We start from the raw sequence: 17,368 nt of genomic DNA, 5'->3' as shown, positions 1-17,368 counted from the left end.
TAAAACACTCCTCCTTTTCTATTAAAAGGGCACTACCGGGACACCCAGGTGGCTCAGTCGTTAAGCGTCTGCCTTCAGCTCAGGTCATGATCCCGGGGTCCTGGGATCGAGCCCCGTGTCGGGCTCCCTGCTCTGCAGGAAGCCTGCTTCTCCCTCTCCCTCTGCCGCTGCTTGTGTTCCCTCTCTCGCTGTCTCTCTCTGTTGAAAAATAAACAAAATCTTTTTTAAAAAAAGGCGGGGGGGGCTACTTCTCCCAGCTCCTGTTATCCAGCTAGGATGAGATGTCTACCTTCTCCCAATCCCATAGTGCTACTTCCAAACACAACGGTTCTTCTGGTCCTCCTCGGAGGGATCCATCCGGCAGTTCCTGCCCAACCCTCCTGTCCAGCCAAGTCCTTAGACTGACCTCATGTTCTCTAAGTCCTGCTCTCAGCTTGGCTCATCTCATGGCCTCATGTTTTCTGAGCCCTCTACAGCTCTGAGGATCTTCCCCTCTGTTTACCTCAGGTCCTCCCATGGCCGTCTTAGACTTGGTGAACATGGCAAGCGGTTCCGGGGCTGATTTCTTAAATTCTGTGACAGTTTCCTCCTTACCGCGTTTCACTCTCACACCTCTCGGACCTGCCAAATTCTTGACACGTCTGTATTTGACCATCGTGACGTGAGAGTCCCCTGGGGTGCTTGCTACAAATAGATCTTACTAAGCGGTACCTGCCCACGCTCCTGAGGCAGGCCTCCCGCTGCCATGAACCCCGTCCTGCGGAGGGCTCAGTGTTTACTGAGGGATTACGTTGGTCAAATCTGGACCCTCTTCAAGTGCATCTTCCGAGTTTTCCATGAATCCTGTTGTGGTCAAAAAATTGAAATGGCGGTTTTTGAATTGTTTGTATGTTGAATGTTTTCAAGTCATTGCGTTGTGACCATTTTTCATTACATTCAGCCTTCTGATGCCTTAATTTTGGGGAAGATCAAGAATGTCGATTGCGTCCTCCTCGCAAGGTAAGGTATTTTAAGCTTTTTGAATGTTGCCACTGAAGGAGGGTTTAGACTTAAGTCCTGGAGAGAGTACTGGTGTGGGCGTGAGTTTTTAGTTGGGAGAGCCAGAGCATCTCAGTCACCTTTATTTACCACTTACAGTTTTGGGCTAAATTATAGTGACTTTGGAGGTCAGAGAGCTCACCCCACTCCCCTTAGGCTGGGAAAGCAGTTAGAATAATCAGTAGGCAATAGAATGAGTCTGACTAAAATTGAAGCTTCTGGTTTCAGTTCAAACTGCGAGAGGAGAGGTGCTTTCCTTTATTTATTGTTTTTCTTCTAATTAATAAGGTGAACGGCTTCATCCACGACCCCTGTGTGGTGATAGTTATAGGTTTGCAGGGAGTGAGTTCCCTTTGGTATCCACACTCTGTCTCTTGACAAAACTGGTGCCATCCCACTGTTAAAGAGGGGGCAAACCGGGGCGCCTGGGTGGCTCAGTCGTTAAGCGTCTGCCTTCGGCTCAGGTCATGATCCCAGGGTCCTGGGATCGAGCCCCGCATCAGGCACCCTGCTCCGCGGGAAGCCTGCTTCTCCCTCTCCCACTCCCCCTGCTTGTGTTCCCTCTCTGGCTGGCTTTCTCTCTGTCAAATAAATAAAATCTTTAAAAAAAAAAAAAAAAAAGAGGGGGCAAACCATTGTTACCACACAGTTGGAAATTAGTCAGACCACATGTGTTAGTTTTCTCATGCTGTGAACAAATTACCACAGGTTGAGCCGCTTCAAACACAGTGTCCCACAGTTTCTCAGCATCGGGAGTGTGGGCACAGCTTAGCTGGCTCGTCTGTTCAGGGTTACGCAAGGTCACGCAAGGTCACACAAGGTTTACTCAGGGATTTGCTCTCATCTGGCTCCCCAGGTTCTCATTCAGGCTTACCTGCATGTTGGCAAAATTCGGTTCCTCACAGTTGTAGACCTGAGGCCTTCAGCTCCTGTAGGCTTGTCCACGGTCCCTGTCACGTGGTACCCTCTGAGGGCAGAGTTTCCATGATGGGGGCTTGCTTCCTCGAGACCAGCAGGAGGGGCTCTCTGGGGCGGGCTGGTGAGGTGGCACATGATCGTGGGAGTGACCCCCAGCCCCTTTGGTGGAGCCCATTGGCCGGAAGCAAATCTCAGGTCCGCCTGCAGTGGAGGGAGGAGGGAGTTACACTGAGCATGAAAGTGGGGGACCAGCCTAGAGTCTGTCTGCCACATTACATTTTTGAAACAGAAGTGACTTTGCTGAATCCAGTAAAACTAAGTTTGAGTTGTCGATGGACACATGGGGTCGATTTCAGGCAACCCTCTTTGTTGGTCCGTGGTCATTGCTGGAGGATTGATTCATTTTTTTTCCAGGCTCTAAGAGAAAGCAGCTGGTGGTGTGGCCCTCCGGTGAGGCTTTTATTATACTCCTCCTGCCCATTGAACTGAATTGTGTTGGACTATGGTTTGTCCCTCGAATGCAAGTGTTTCTTAGTGACTTTGGGTTTTTGAATTTCTTTTGAAAATTTTTATTAGTGTTTTGGAGACCAGCCTTAGGAAAATGCACATACTGTCTGTGCATTCATGGACCTCCACCTTCTGAGAGGTCATCTGGGCACTCAGGGTAAAAACCCTGATAGGCTATGCCTGTCTGAAATTATGTGCAAGGCATTTTGATGTTTTTCACAGTTCTGATGGTGAACAGAAAAGACACTACGTTTTTCTTCTAATAGTAACACGGGATGATACAAGGGATATTTAATAACAACCCTGTGGTGCAGGTAATATTATTCACCATTTTCCAGGTGGAAAAAATTGGCCTGAGAGCGCTGAGTGGCTATGAGGAGGTCACATCACTAGGAAATGGCAAAAGCTAGGATTTGAACCCAGCACTTCCACTCCAAAGCCCAAACTTAATCGTCAATGTAGAAAGTGAGATTTTTGTGTGTTTACCCACTTCCTTGAAAGCCTGTTTCTGCATTATCACACGTAAAGGACACTTGACTTGACACTTGGCCTTTCCGTGGTAGATCATTACACCATTATACTGGTAGTTTTTCAAGCAGAATGATTTTAACTCATTATGAAATACCACTTATATAGGTCTATCATCTAACATGTGAATTTTTCGAAGTAATTTTATTTATTTATTTTTTTTTAAAGATTTTATTTATTTATTTGGCAGAGAGAGACACAGCGAAAGAGGGAACACAAGCAGGGGGAGTGGGAGAGGGAGAAGCAGGCTTCCCGCCGAGCAGGGAGCCTGATGCGGGGCTCGATCCCAGGACCCTGGGATCATGGCCTGAGCCGAAGGCAGACGCCCAACGACTGAGCCACCCAGGCGCCCCTCGAAGTAATTTTAGAAATTGGGTTGCCTTGACTGGCCGTTTACTGGCTGGTGCTCCTAGTCGTGTTCTGCATCCCAGCGCGGAGCACACACGAGGGCCTCACACCCTCGGGGCTGATTCCAGTGGGAAAGAGAGACACGGGAAAGGAACTGTAGTTTGAGTTACCAACAGAGGTTAGAAAGAAAAGGGGATAGCGACGTGACTGTGACTCAGTGGCTGTGGAAGGCACTTCTCTGCGGAGGTGACATTGGAGTGGAGAGCTCAGCGGGCTGGAGACCTGAGCAGGAATGAGCAGAGATGGGCAGCGAGAAGGCCAGTGAGGCTGACTTGGGATAAGAGCTGAGGTTGCATTAGGACCCTGGTGCCCGAGTGACATGAGGGCCGTGGTTAGGTGTTTGGATTTTATTTGAAGCGTGGTAGGAAGTCGGTGGTGGTTGTATTAGTTTGCGGGAACTGGCACAGACTGGGTGGACCCAGAAATTTGTTTGCTCACAGCTCTGGAGGCTAGAATTCCAAGATCAGGGTGTCAGCGGGATTGGTTCCTTCTGAGGGCTTGTGGGGGAAGGGCCTATTCCGGGCCTCTTTTTTTTTTGGCTCGTGGATGGCCATCTTCCCCTGTGTCTTCACACGTTCTTCCCAGTGTGCAAGTCTGTGTCCAGATTTCCTCCTCTTGAAGGACATTGGATTAGGGTCCACCCTAATGACCTCGTTTTAACTCCATTACCATATTAAAGACCCTCTGCAAATATGATTGCATTCTGGTGTACTGGGGATTAGGACTTCAAAATATGAACTCTGGGGCGGTGGAGGGAGGGCACAATTCAGCCACTAACAGTGGTCATGCGTGAGGTGACTGGTTCTTGCACAAAACCTGCTAGTGTCAGAACAGCTGGGAACTCTTAATTATTTTGAAAGTTTCACTAACTTATTTGGGTGATCAGACAAAGGAATGGACAGAGTCGACTGGAAACTTGAGTTTCTCTTTCTATTTTGTATCTCTCTTCACTGGCACCTCTAGTTTTCCGTGTTGTGGCTCGTGTGAAATCATCTGCCTCAGATTCTGATGTGTCCGTGCGCCAGAGGATAGACACAGCACATCTTCCTTACCAGCTCTTGATAGAAAAATACATACCATGTAAAGGTGGCCTGCACTTTAAGACCCAGTGGTTTGTATTTACAGTAGGCTAGTTATCCTCTGGCCTCTGCCTGTTAAAGTGCTCTGATGGAAAGGGCTGGAAGGCACTGCTGTATGTAAGTTTTCTCTTCTCACAGAGTCCGAGCACCCTGCTCACCCTCCCCCCGCCCCCGTATCCACTCCTTCCCACAGGCATGGGAGACAACATACCATCATGCCTTCAAAAGTCAACTACCAGGCGAACATCTGGGCTCTGAAGGAGGAGGGCTGTACACACGTCGTCGTGACCACAGCTTGTGGCTCCTTGAGGGAAGAGATTCAGCCCGGCGATATCGTCATTATCGATCAGTTCATCGACAGGTGAGCAGGGCCTCTGAGATGCTTTAGGCTCGGGTGAGATCGTTCCCAGCTCACCTGGAGGCTGTGTGGGGGCCTGGGAGAGGAGTGGAGGGCAGGCCCACAGATGTGCTCGAAGCTGCGTTGTGGGCAGTTTTTAAACAGGTGCCAACCAGAGTAAGCATCCACTGTCCACTGACCAGTTCCCAGCTCTGCCATCTCGCAGTTCCCTGTGGTCTGTAATGTGAATAGATAACTCTCGTAGACACAAGCGAGTCGCTTCAGGTTTCCTTAACGTTCTAGACACTGCTCCCTTTTTCCCTAGTGCCTCACGGGCTTTTTTGAAGTTGGTTTTTTCAAAGAAGATTCCAGAGGGCGTCCACTCAGGACACGTATGAGCTAATAATGTTTGGTCCACCTCCTTTTTTCCCTTTTTCTTGTTGTCCTGCAGTGTCCCCGGTCCGGATTTTACTGACTCCCTCTTTAAGTGTTGGTGCCTTCCCCTGTCCCCTGTGTTTGCTGTAAACCAGTCGGTAGCTCTGGAGGCCTGACGAGAACCAGGTTCACATTCTTGGCAGGAACCCTCCCTTCTTGCATCATATTGGCAGGCATGTAATGTCCAGTCTTTACATGGTGTTAAGATCGACCAGTTGGTTCAGGAGCTGGGGACTTTTTTGTTATTTAATTGTACAAGTAATATATAACGTTCCTTTGCCAAAAAAAAAAAAATTCAGCAGTAATAGACTGCCAAGATCCTGGACTTTTTCTGAATTTAGAAATAGTTGAAGAGGGGCACCTGGATGGGTCGCATTGGTTAAGCGTCCGACTCTTGATTTTAGCTCAGGTCATGATCTCAGGATGGTGAGAGTGAGCCCTGTATCAGGCTCCACCCTCAGCGTGGAGTCTGAGATTCTCTCTCTCCCTCTCCCTCTGCCCTTTCTCCCACTCTCTCTTTCTAAAATAAACAAATAAGATCTTTAAAAAAAAAAACCCAAAGAAATAGTTGAAGAAATCACAAGGGAAAGTGGTCGGTCTCCTAGGGATCCCTTTCCACTGCCCCCTGTCCCCCTACAATTCCTGGTGAAAGGAACCACCTCCCAGGGTATTCCAGGTAGAGACAGGTGGCCACACTCTGTGCCTTGAATCAGTGGTGGGGAGAAGTAGCACAGAGTTTAAGCCATTTGGTGGCTCCTGTTGAAGTCCCCAGACTGTTGCCTCTGTCCATCCCACCCTCCCCATCTGCTGTCACTGAGTTTACTCCACCCAAGCACCCTCTCACCTCTTCCATGGGAGGAAAGTTTATTCAGTCCAGTTCTCTGTGTTTTCTGTCTGTCAGGGATCTGTTCTAATTTAGAGTCCATCAGAAGCATTCTTGATTGTTTCCCGATGGAGTGAAACTGTTAGGTGGGGCTGTGTGAAACTGACCGTTTTCTAGGTCAGAAGTGGTTGAATATCAGCAGTTTCATGTGACTCAGCCTAATAAATAATGGGGGTAGACTAAAATCATTACATGCCCTTCATCTATCATTTTTGCTATTATTTTTTCAGCACCTGACACTATGTATGTATTGTTCGTCTTTCTCTCTAGAATATATGCCGTGTGAGGGCAAAGACCCTATTTGCCACTTTATCTCTAACACACACAACAGTGCATGGCCTATAGTTGCTCAGTCTTTTTAGAGCTATTGAATGAGCATGATCGTTCGAAGGAAGAGGGAGGCTGGCATTCTTGATCAAGATCTCTGTGGTTGTCAAAGTCCATGTGTTTGGAGGTAATGACTTAAGAAAATGGTTGTAATATGCTTGTTCAATAGAGCAGAGTGCGTGGGGCGCCCGGCTGGCTCAGTCAGTAGAGCATGGGACTCTTGATCTCAGGGTTGTGAGTTCAAGCCCCACATTGGACATGGGGCCTACTTAAAAAAATAAAGCAGAGTACAAAACTCCCTATTCCAACTGATCCAGATTTATAAAGTATCATAGATGATCCTGGAAAGAAAAGTCTGACTTGGGTATTAAGCCTCGGATTAAGTTGTTACTTCAATGGTGTAACTGTACACTCATATTTGCCAAATCTTTTCCTCATCTATAGTAAATGTAGATGTTTTACATACTGGCTCTTTCAAGAAAGCAGTTGGGGCAGAAAGATGGAGAATAGAAAGGAGAGCAGGTGTTACATCATATCTAGTTTCATTCTCTTAGCAGTCCTTAGACATGTAACCTTAAGATCTTCTGGTATCTGTGCTTTTTTATGTGCTGTGTGGATAACCTGACTCCTTACTCTTTTTTTTTTTTAAGATTTTATTTATTTATTTGACAGAGATACAGCGAGAGAGGGAACACAAGCAGAGGGAGTAGGAGAGGGAGAAGCAGGCTTCCTGCGGAGCAGGGAGCCCGATGCGGGGCTCAGTCCCTGGACCCTGGGATCATGACCTGAGCCGAAGGCAGATGCTTAACTCACTGAGCAACCCAGGCGCCCCCTGACTCCTTAACTCTTGCCTTGGAAGTTCAAAGTCTCTATCAAATACCTTTTATGGGATCTAGCACCTGCTACCTGCCTAGTACATGGGTGCCATTATTGTGAATGTGGCCTGTTGGCTGGAGGGGTCTGCAGTTAACGCTGTGTGGTAACAACAGAAGAAAAGGTCTCTGAAGAGGAGGATCCCAAAGGGAATATCATTTAGAAGCAATCTCAAATTTTATATTGATGTGATATATTCCAATGGCAACATTTTGGATTTATTGGGCTAGATAAGATATTAAAGCTAATTTTACCTCTTTTCCTTTTTTAATGTAACTGTTAGAAAATTTAAAATGACATTAGGTGGCTTGTGTTCTCTTGCTTTTGGTCACTGTTTCTGAATGACACTGCCTCTGGCTCAGTCAGTTCACCAAGCTTGGGTGCATGCATGATTTACTGTATGTTTGTCTCAGAAGAGAAGAGAATCAGCACTTTTTGCCTTATGAGTAATGGCCTTCATGTGTTGTAGTAGTAACACATTCTTGGAAGTGAATCTTGGTGTGTTCAGGGAGGCACCTGCTGCGTCCTCTCGCTGCCGACCTCAGGCCCAGAATGCCGAGCTGGGGGCTGTGCTGCCCATAGCCTGAGCTTCCCGCAGCCAAACACCCAGCCTCAGCTTGGGGAACGAAAGTGCAGCGTTCTGCAAAGCCACCCAGTGGATTATAGCCACGGGAACAGGAGCCCTGGATCGGGAGGTTTTGTTTTGGCTCTCTTTAGCCTCAGGCACATCTGTGGCCCATGGCCCTCTCTCTTCAAAGTCCAAGTTTGAGCTCCACCATCGCTGAGGCTTCTTCTCCCTGCCCAGTCCCCTCTCCAGCACTGATCTGGAAACACACATTTGCTTATTGCTGCCACTTTGCTGGTACATTATCTTAGGAAAAAATATCCTCGTCCTCAAGGGGTCTTCAGAGGTCGAGAGGGATCTTTTTAATCTCCCTAACATAAATTTGTGATAAAGAATCAGGATGGAGGGACGCCTCAGTGGCTCAGTCGGTTAAGCTCCTGCCTTCGGCTCAGGTCATGATCCCGGGGACCTGGGATCAAGTCCTGCGTCGGGCTCCCTGCTCCGCGGGGAGTCTGCTTCTCCCTCTCCCTCTGCAGCTCCCCTTGCTTGTGCTCTCTCGCTCTCTCTCAGATAAATAACATCTTCAAAAAAAAAGAATTGGGATGGAGTAGTGTGGCTGTTCTTACTTAATAGACGACGGAACTAAAGCATGTTACTTTCTCTGCCCTCGGTGCCCAGCATAGGGAAAAACACCACCAACCTGGTCCATCGGCCTTGCCGTGCATACCATAGAGACCATTTAGGTTGAAGAGTGACAGGTGGCTTTGACGTTAGGGTTGTTTTTAAAAACATTAGATTTCTACTCTAAAAATGGAAGACACCTTTAAAGGAGTCTGGTGTTGGGTTGGAAGCTCTTTTAAGAAAATAAGCTCATTGTCTTCTGAAAATAATTTTTTTTCTCTCTGCTATGTTCCTGCCTGTGAAAAGTTGAAGGCCTGGGCCTGAGAGAAGGGGAGTCTTGGGTGCGGCTGACCTGGAGAGAGCAGGACAACAGACAGGTGGGGAAGGGAGTGGCTCCAGGTATTTTTGGGGTGTGGGCAGTCGGGCATCTCTTCCTCAGACATGCAAGGAGATGCCTTAGCTAATATTTAAAGTGAAAGTAACCCTCTTGTGTTTGTTCTTAGGGCAGCTGTGGAAAGCAAAATGGATCTTGGTCTAGAATTTAAATACCAGAAATGTGTTGTTGGTTTTGTCATTTTCCCATTCTCACTGTAGAGGGATAGGTTACTTGACTCTGCCCTTGCCCTGGGTCCGGGGCTCCATGGGCGATGTTCCTCACGAACCAAAGTTAAAAACAGCAGCTGATAACCAAGAGCTTGGAGGAGGCTCGTCCACAGTCAGTGTCTTCGGTGCCTCATGCCTCCTGACGAATGGGGTTTGACGAATCCATTTCTTTTACCTCAACGGAGGTCCTTGTTGTCAGATCCACAAGTCATTTGACAGTCCAGGATCAAACCTGGTTAAGAATGGGACTTGTTTCACTTCTGGATGGCCATTCCACAGTCCATCGGAACTCAGGAAAGAATCTGACCTTCCGTCTGTCCCAAGAGACCATTGTGAGGCTATTTATACTTCAAAAGGATCTCACAAGGGAGATGCTCCAAGATTCATAATTTGGGGGTTCTTCTGTGGTACAGACCTTTGTATGTGTAGCGTACACCTGTCACCCCAAACTACTCTCCACGCCGTACAAGGTACACGTGGGTAGAGAATTCCAGCAGTTCCACACATGACCTCTCCTCTTCACCATCAATCCCGATTGTTACCGTGGAAAGGAATTGAATTCACCATATATCTATAAGCTGTTGGGAAAGATGCCCACATTCTATTAAATTGTTTTTTTAAAAGATGCAGATTAGGGGCACCTGGGTGGCTTAGTCGTTAAGTGTCTGCCTTCGGCTCAGGTCATGATCCCAGGGTCCTGGGATCGAGCCCCACATCGGGCTCCCTGCTCAGTGGGGAGTCTGCTTCTCCCTCTCCCGCTCCCCCTGCTTGTGTTCCCTCTCTCGCTGCCTCTCTCTCAATGTCAAATAAATAAATAAAATCTTTAAAAAGATGCAGATTAGTAGGACCCGTTCAACTGCTAGGGCTATCAGAACTATCTCAAGCTGTGCCCAGCAAACATATCCCTTAAAGACAAGGATGGGATTCTTACTTCCTAACAGAGGTCTTTATCAGGAATGTTTTACAGATAAGGACTTTGGTTTTGTTTTTTTTGTTTTTTTTTTTAGTTTGTTTTTTTGACCATGAGAAAAATACAACCAAAAAATTAAGATGAAAAACAGCAGGGTGTGATTCCTAGTGGCAGATGTTTTCTGCGAAATGCTGTTACCACGTTGGCCTGGTATGCCTGAGGCCCCTGGTTAGGTTCTGCTTGAAGAATGCCGTGGGAGAAGCCCCAGCTTGGAAGTGCGAACCTCCAGAATTGTTTCCTGGCTCTGCCCCCAAATTTTTCTGTCACTTAGTGTCCTCATTGCAAGATGAGGGTGCTGTGTTGTGATGTCCTCCCTCCTCGAGGAGTCCTGCGTTCACTACATTAGGGAAAGTTTCGACTGAGCGTGGCTGCAATTCTTGCTGGCTTATTCATCAGGAAAGTCCCACAGTACACACAGTGGTAAGGGATTATGTCAGTTTATTTCCCCTCCCAAAGCCCTGGGCTTCCCCTCTCCACCTCAATCATGAGGTAAGATTGTTGGTCCCTGCCCCTGCCGAGGACCGGCCTGGAGGTTGAGGTGTGCTCTGATGCCCATTAATCACTAGTCTTTGAACCTCTGGGGCAGGGCATGGATTTTTATCCACACTCACGGGGGTTATGGTAAACAGTTGCACAGGAAGCCCTCCTTTGGCTCTTTTCCCATTCCTCTGAGCAGCTCTTTGAAACCCTTACTGTCCTCACGGCTTCCTGCCTGTCTTCTTCACTGTGGTTGAGAATGTCTCCTCTTTGTGAGAAAACAGAAGCTATTTGGCATAAACTGACCATGTTCTTTCCCCCTCCCTCTCACCTGTTACTTGCATGCCTGCCCTCTGTCATCTTCCTGCGTACACCTGTGCTGAGAGCCGGGGTAGCTACTGCCATGGTCCCAGCAGTTCCCGAGTTCTGCTCAGCAACCTAGCTCTCTTATTACTGCCTTGCCTTCTGTCCCTTCTCTTAATAAAATTGCCGATAAGCTCCCAATTATTGAGGTACTACTAAGTGCCACAAATCACTTAATCCTATTCACCTCGTTTAAGGGTAGTTTTCTCAGGTTATAGTTGAGGAAACTTAAAACTCAAAAATATTGGTCATTTGCCAGTAAGTGGGACCTGTGGAGTTTGAATTCCGTTAGCGTCCAGTGTCTGTGACCTCACCTGCCCTTCCTCACACGCACACTTCCAGCTCTGCCCTCTCCCTTCACATTCACTCTCGCCACTAGATCCAGGACAGGATCCCAAAGATACCTCACGCTTTATAATTCAAGATTAAATTATCCTCCATGGGCAGGGGGTTGGGGGAGCGCCTGGGTGGCTCAGTGGGTTAAGCGTCTGCCTTCAGCTCAGGTCATGATCCCAGAGTCCTGGGATCGAGCCCCGCATCGGGCTCCCTGCTCAGCGGGAAGCCTGCTTCTCCCTCTCCCACTCCCCCTGCTTGTGTTCCCTCTCGGGCTGTCTCTGTCAAATAAATAAATAAAATCTTTAAAAAATAAATAAACAAAAATATAATAGAAACAAAGACATGATCAGAAAAGTGCTGGAGGGACACCTGGGTGGCTCAGTCTGTTGAGCGTCCAGACTCTTGATCTCAGCTCAGGTCTTGATCTCAGGGTTGTGAGTTCAAGCCCTGCGTTGAGCTCCATGCCCATTGTGGAGCCTACTTAAAAAAAAAAAAAGTGCTGGAAACGGAGCTTCTACTCCTTTCTGGGCAGGCTTGCCCCAGAACCTTTGTTGGTTGGGGTTTTTAGTGAGCAGTGATTAGTACCAGCTCAGAGTTCACAGCACAGTCCAGGGGGGAGGAATTTCCTAACAAGCTCTGTGTGTAGAAGACGTCAGCTCTTCCAGTAATATGATGTCATTTTTTCCTAGTTCCTTTTGTCATCGATGCTAATGATCTTTGACATGTACCTAAAAATATCTTGTCACCTCTGTGGTGGTTTCTTCCATTGCCTTTGTACTTAGTATCCCTGCCCATTTCCCTCTCAGTGAAATATTAGTGTTTATCATCTGGTAACATCTATTCTTCTGAACATGAAGTTGTTATTTCTGGTTAATTTTGAAGTGAAAGAAAATATGAAGCTCTTCCCACATGTCAGATGCTATTAGGTCCTGAATAATTCACATTCACATACCTATTGCTGGTAGAGATAGTTAACAACTCTTTATTTTTTATTTTTATTTTCTTTTAAAGATGTATTTAGTTTTAGAGAGAGAGAGCACGCGAGTGAGAAGAGGGGCAGAGGGAGCGAATCTTCAAGCAGAGTTTGTGCTAAGCTGTGGGGCTCGATCTCACCACCCATGAGATCATGACCTGAGCCAAAATCAAGAGTCAGACGCTTAACTGACTAAGCCACCCAGGTGCCCCTAGAACTCTTTTTAAAAGGCAGTCTGACTCAGTAAGTTTTAAAATATGCATGCCTCTCCAACAAGCCTTCCCTTTTGTGGTTTGTAGTCCTAAGAATAAAAGCACCAAATGGTGTATTTTTCTAGACACATGGAACAAGGATGTGTGTATATTCTTTCTTAAGAGCAGCCTAAGGCGGTGGTTGAACAGCTATCCTGTGGAATGTGGTGAAGTTGTAAACAGGATTTGTTAAAGTTACATACATTGACCTGGAGCCATGTCCATGATACTTTATGGTGAAACAAAGCTGCTTCTGTGGTCCTAACTGTGTTCCTGGTGCTGCTAATTATCACAGCACTAGGAAACATGTACATACCTTTTACATCCCCCTTGTACAGATGAGAAAACTGAGGTCCATCGAGATTGTTACTCAGCCCCTATGTCAGAGCCAGGATTTTGTTATCGTGCTGTTGCTTTGCATGCTCTGTTTAGCAAGACCTCATGAAGAGTAGAAAATAAGAGAAAACTGTACATGTTTATTAAACAGTGTTGCCTCCTTGTTGGGATATAAACACGTACATTTTTCTCCTTTTCTGTGGCACCATAAGCACTCATGAGATCAGAGTGATGGAGGGATCTTAATCACGGGTGTCCAAATTTAGAAGCTCTCAGTTCCTTCTGGTTAAGAGAACAGATTCATTCCATGTCATAATGGGTTGCCATTCATGTCATTCATGTCAAAATTTTTTTTGACTTTTCCTGACTGTACTACTTTTTCTGACTGTAGTTTTAATTTTTAGAAAGTACAAGTGGGGCAGGGCGGGGCGAGGGGTGGGTGGAAAGGGATGGAGAGAATCTTAAACAGACTCTGCTCTCACCTCAAAACCCAGACATGGGGCTCAGATCTGAGGACCCTGAGATCATGCCCTGAGCTGAAATCAAAGAGTCAGAAGCTTAACCGACTGAGCCACCCAGGTGCCCCTCCCCACTGCAGTTTTAAATTCTCTTCCTCCCCCTCAGCGCCCTACTTTTCTCCTCCAGATGAGAACCCTTTGTACCCTAACTCCATGACCCACATCTTCTAGGATTTGACCCTTCACTTATTCACATGCTCGCAACAGGGGCGCCTGGGTGGTGTAGTTCGCTGAGCGTCTGACTCTTGGTTTTGGCTCGGGTCATGATCTCAGGGTTGTGAGATCGAGCCCGGTGTCGAGCTCTGCGCTCAGTACGGAGTCTACTTGAGATTCTGTCTTTCCCTCTCCCTCTGCCCCTTCCACTCGTGCTCTCTCTCTCTCTCTCAAATAAATCTTTAAATAAATAAATAAGCATGCTCACATCAGTGCTGTCCATAAATATGTGTGTGCATACCCGCATATGTATATACACCTAGACATTTAGAAGGCTCATTCTTAATCCTATTGATCTTAAAATTATGCTTATTTCCTAGAATATAAATATCCTTTTGATCTAACCAGTTGGTGACCTGGCCTTTTTTGTTTTGTTTTGTTTTGTTTTGTTCTGTTTTTTGCCATCTTCTATTTGTATACTTTTTAAATTTTTAACTTAAATTGTCTTTGGTGTTCTAGTGTGTGCTAAAACTAAAATGCTGTTTAACATAACCTGTGTTTTAGAGCATTTAAAGAGTAATACATATTTGTAATGAGATGAAGTGGAAATAGTAGAGGAGCGTATATGGTAAAAAGTGAAACCCTCCTAAGTTTCTGGTTACTTGAAGGGAAATTTGGTGAAATCTGTCCATTAAACTTGAAAATGTGAGACCTTTGCAACAGTTCCTTTTCTTGGTTTTTTGAGGAACATGTACAAGGTAGCTCATGCAGAGACACTGGCGGTTGTACCATTTTTAATTACCCATTTTTTGTATAATAACTTAAATATACTGATATATCCATGGCCTTCTATTCAGAGCTTGAAACAAGTAAATTTCTATGTGCTGATACAGAAAAGTCTTCAAGATCTATCATCATTAACTAAATCAAGCATATTGTGAGACAGTCCATATTACATACCATTTATATATTTTTTAACACACCCAAAAAATATGTTTGTGTGAAGGAATTCTAGAAAAAGAGGAGTTTGTCTTTTTCTTCTCTCCTAGCTCACATGAGCTAACCATCTCTCTTAGCTTTCCACACGTGTAGTCAGATCCTGACGGACATAACCCTCTGCCATTGCCGGCAGTGTGGCTTATTTAAGCTGCCTGCTAGTGGGAAATTGGTTGTTTTCAGCTCCCTGTTTGTATTAACTGTGGTTCGGTTAACATTGGTGTGCCCAGTTATCTGCATATTTGTGAATACGAATTTGTGGTGGCCGTGATGACTTGCTACAGAGAACACTTCCACTTGCCCTCAGAGCCCGGGCTTTAATGAAAAGAGGGATTGGGGGCACCTGGGTGGCTGAGTCAGATGGGGGTCTGACTCTTGATTTTGGCTCAGGTCATGATCTCAGGGTCGTGGGATCGAGCCCTGCATCAGACTCTGAGTTCAGTGGGGAGCCTGCTTGAGGATTCTCTCTTTCCCTCTCCCTGCTCACATTCTCTCTCTCTCTCTCTCTCTGTCCCTCCCCCCCCTTCTCTTTGGGGTAAATAAATAAATCTTTAAAAAAAGAAGAAAGAAAAGAGAGATTGGGAGGATTTTTTGTTTTACTTAGGTTTCTTAGAGACTGAGTTTGAGTTTGTCCATGCGCATTACTATTCAGGTATCTTTTAAGTGACGTGGGTAGAATCATTTCCCCAAAACCATGCTAATTATGAGCAGCCGTCGGCCCTGCTTTGCCAGTAGGTTAATTGACTCATGTGCCTGCATGCTGAGGCTTGTTGGGGACATGTGCTTCCTCAGAGATGTGCAGTTGCATTTGTTTCTGCTGTACGACAAGTGTTCTCCTTGTTGCTTGCAACTCCGCTTTTCCTCAGAGGGAAATTATTAACAAATGGCTGTCTGAGAGCCGATTCAAGAGTCTACCAGTCAGTCTACCAGCCGATTCAACAACCAACCCATCAGCCTTTTTCTGGTCTTTTCTTTGTTCTGTGTGTGAAAGTGCCCAGTGTTCTCTCCTTAGCAGTCTTGAACATACTTCACTCTTGCCGGTACACAACACAATTTTGCCTCCTTCACTCTTCCATGGGCAGTTTTTGGTTCGGACGCACACTTCACTTCTCTTAGTATGTGTCCCAGTTTGATAGCTTCAAGCGGTTTTTTGTGTACCTTCGACCTGAGGGTCCATACATGTGTCAGGCTCTGAGGTGGGCGCATGAGAAGTACAGGAGCAGATTTTCCATAAATAGTAGTTGCTCGTGCTGAGCACTTGCTTCCCATGTCTCATTCAGTCTTCACATCGACCTTAGAAGGTAGGTGGTATTATTTATTCCCCATTTTAAATATGAGGAAACGGATACAAACTGAGGTGCAGAGAGATCAGATTGACTTTTCTCTGAGGCACAGTTACGGAGTGAGCGGTAAAGCCAGCCAAGTCAGTCAGTCCCAGAGTCTGTTTTCCACTGGGGTCCCAAGCTAATGGGGAAGTGAAATTCGCAGTCCCCTTGCCTAGCTGGGAGGGTTTGCTAATGAAGCAAGAGTTGGGGCTGACCTTCAGCACCATTTCTTTATTACTGTGGAAGCCATAACTGGGTTGACTATATCTTAACCCCCATAAGCACGTGTATTAGTGTCCTCTAGGTGCTGTAACAAATTACAGTTGACCCTTATACGACATGGGTCATGTTGGGCATGTTGTATAAGGTGCTGACCCCTGTTCAGTTGAAAACCCATGTATAACTTTTGACCTCCCCAAAACTTAACTAATAGCCTACTGTTGACCAGAAGCCTTACTGATAACATAGTCGATTAACACACATTTTATCTTGTTATATGCATTATGTCCTATATTCTTATGATAAAGTATGCTACAGAAAAGAAGGTGTTATTAAGAAAATCATAAGCGGGGCGCCTGGGTGGCTCCGTCGTTAACCATCTGCCTTCGGCTCAGGTCATGATCCCAGGGTCCTGGGATTGAGCCCTGCATCGGGCTCCCTGCTCCGCAGGAAGCCTGCTTCTCCCTCTCCCACTCCCCCTGCTTGTGTTCCCTCTCTCGCTGTCTCTCTCCGTCAAATAAATAAATCTAAAAAAAAAAAAATCATAAGGAAGAGAAAATACATTTACATACTATACTGTATTTACGGGAAAAAATGTGCTCCATCCCCTCCCATTGTAAATCCTGTGGCTCTTGGTCAGAATTTCATTCAGCATTAATCATGCCTTATCATTTTATGCTGGACAGGAGTATTGCTGTGTAGTGGTTTTAGCCCTGAAACCGTTAGAAATGTTGCTATTAGAGTCTTCTTTTCTTCCTTAGGGCTCCACCCTTCCCTTGCCCCTACAGGGCTGAGTGCACCGAGGCCCCGCCTCAGCCGTAGCTTCTCCTTGGTGCCGGCTCCGTGTTTGTCGCTAGCCCCTGACCTTGCTTCTGAGCTGCCGGCAGCCGTCTGGACATCTTGGTTGGCTTCATCCTCACGATGCCTGTACAAATGGGTGGATGAACTACATTTTATGATTGGAAATAGAGAATCGAACAGATATGGCAGTTTGCTCTAAGCCCTGTAGTTAGTAGTTAAAGAACTTTGCTTAAAGAGAAAAATGTAAAATGTTCCACTTGACAGAGGGGATGAACTGTAGTAATAAGTATCAAGTGTATGTGACATAACATAAAGCATAATACATGTTTTGTCTTAAGGTAGACGTTCAGAACAAAGAGGAGGGATTAGGCAAAGAAGGGGTAGAAAGAGAAGAGAGAAGGACGGAGATAGGTAAGGTGCATAGACATTTATGGGGGTATTGCTTCTGGAGGTTTTTGTGGCCCTGTTTTCGTATACTTCATCATGGTTGTAAATGGGGATATTGCTAATATTTGACTCATGGAAGGC

The 17,368-nt window shown here is 46.1% G+C and overlaps 1 protein-coding gene across 2 annotated transcripts in view; it reads left to right on the top strand.

Annotated features, from left to right (window-relative positions):
* Positions 1-17,368, top strand: part of MTAP (methylthioadenosine phosphorylase) — a 44,375-nt gene that overhangs the window by 12,423 nt on the left and 14,584 nt on the right. Inside the window, exons 2-4 of one of the 2 annotated variants that reach the window (XM_032393671.1) lie at positions 941-999; positions 4,363-4,510; positions 4,672-4,839. In XM_032393671.1, the coding sequence (XP_032249562.1) occupies positions 975-999; positions 4,363-4,510; positions 4,672-4,839 (341 nt within the window). In that variant the 5' untranslated portion in view covers positions 941-974. The remainder of the gene's footprint in view (positions 1-940; positions 1,000-4,362; positions 4,511-4,671; positions 4,840-17,368) is intronic. The other variant, XM_032393670.1, reaches the window with a different exon arrangement.

The sequence above is a fragment of the Phoca vitulina genome, unplaced genomic scaffold (genome assembly GCF_004348235.1).
Source record: "Phoca vitulina isolate PV1807 unplaced genomic scaffold, GSC_HSeal_1.0 scaffold75, whole genome shotgun sequence".
Classification (NCBI taxonomy): domain Eukaryota; kingdom Metazoa; phylum Chordata; class Mammalia; order Carnivora; family Phocidae; genus Phoca; species Phoca vitulina.
The sequence above is the reverse complement of the archived record's forward strand: the minus strand, read 5'-3'. Positions and strand labels throughout refer to the sequence as shown.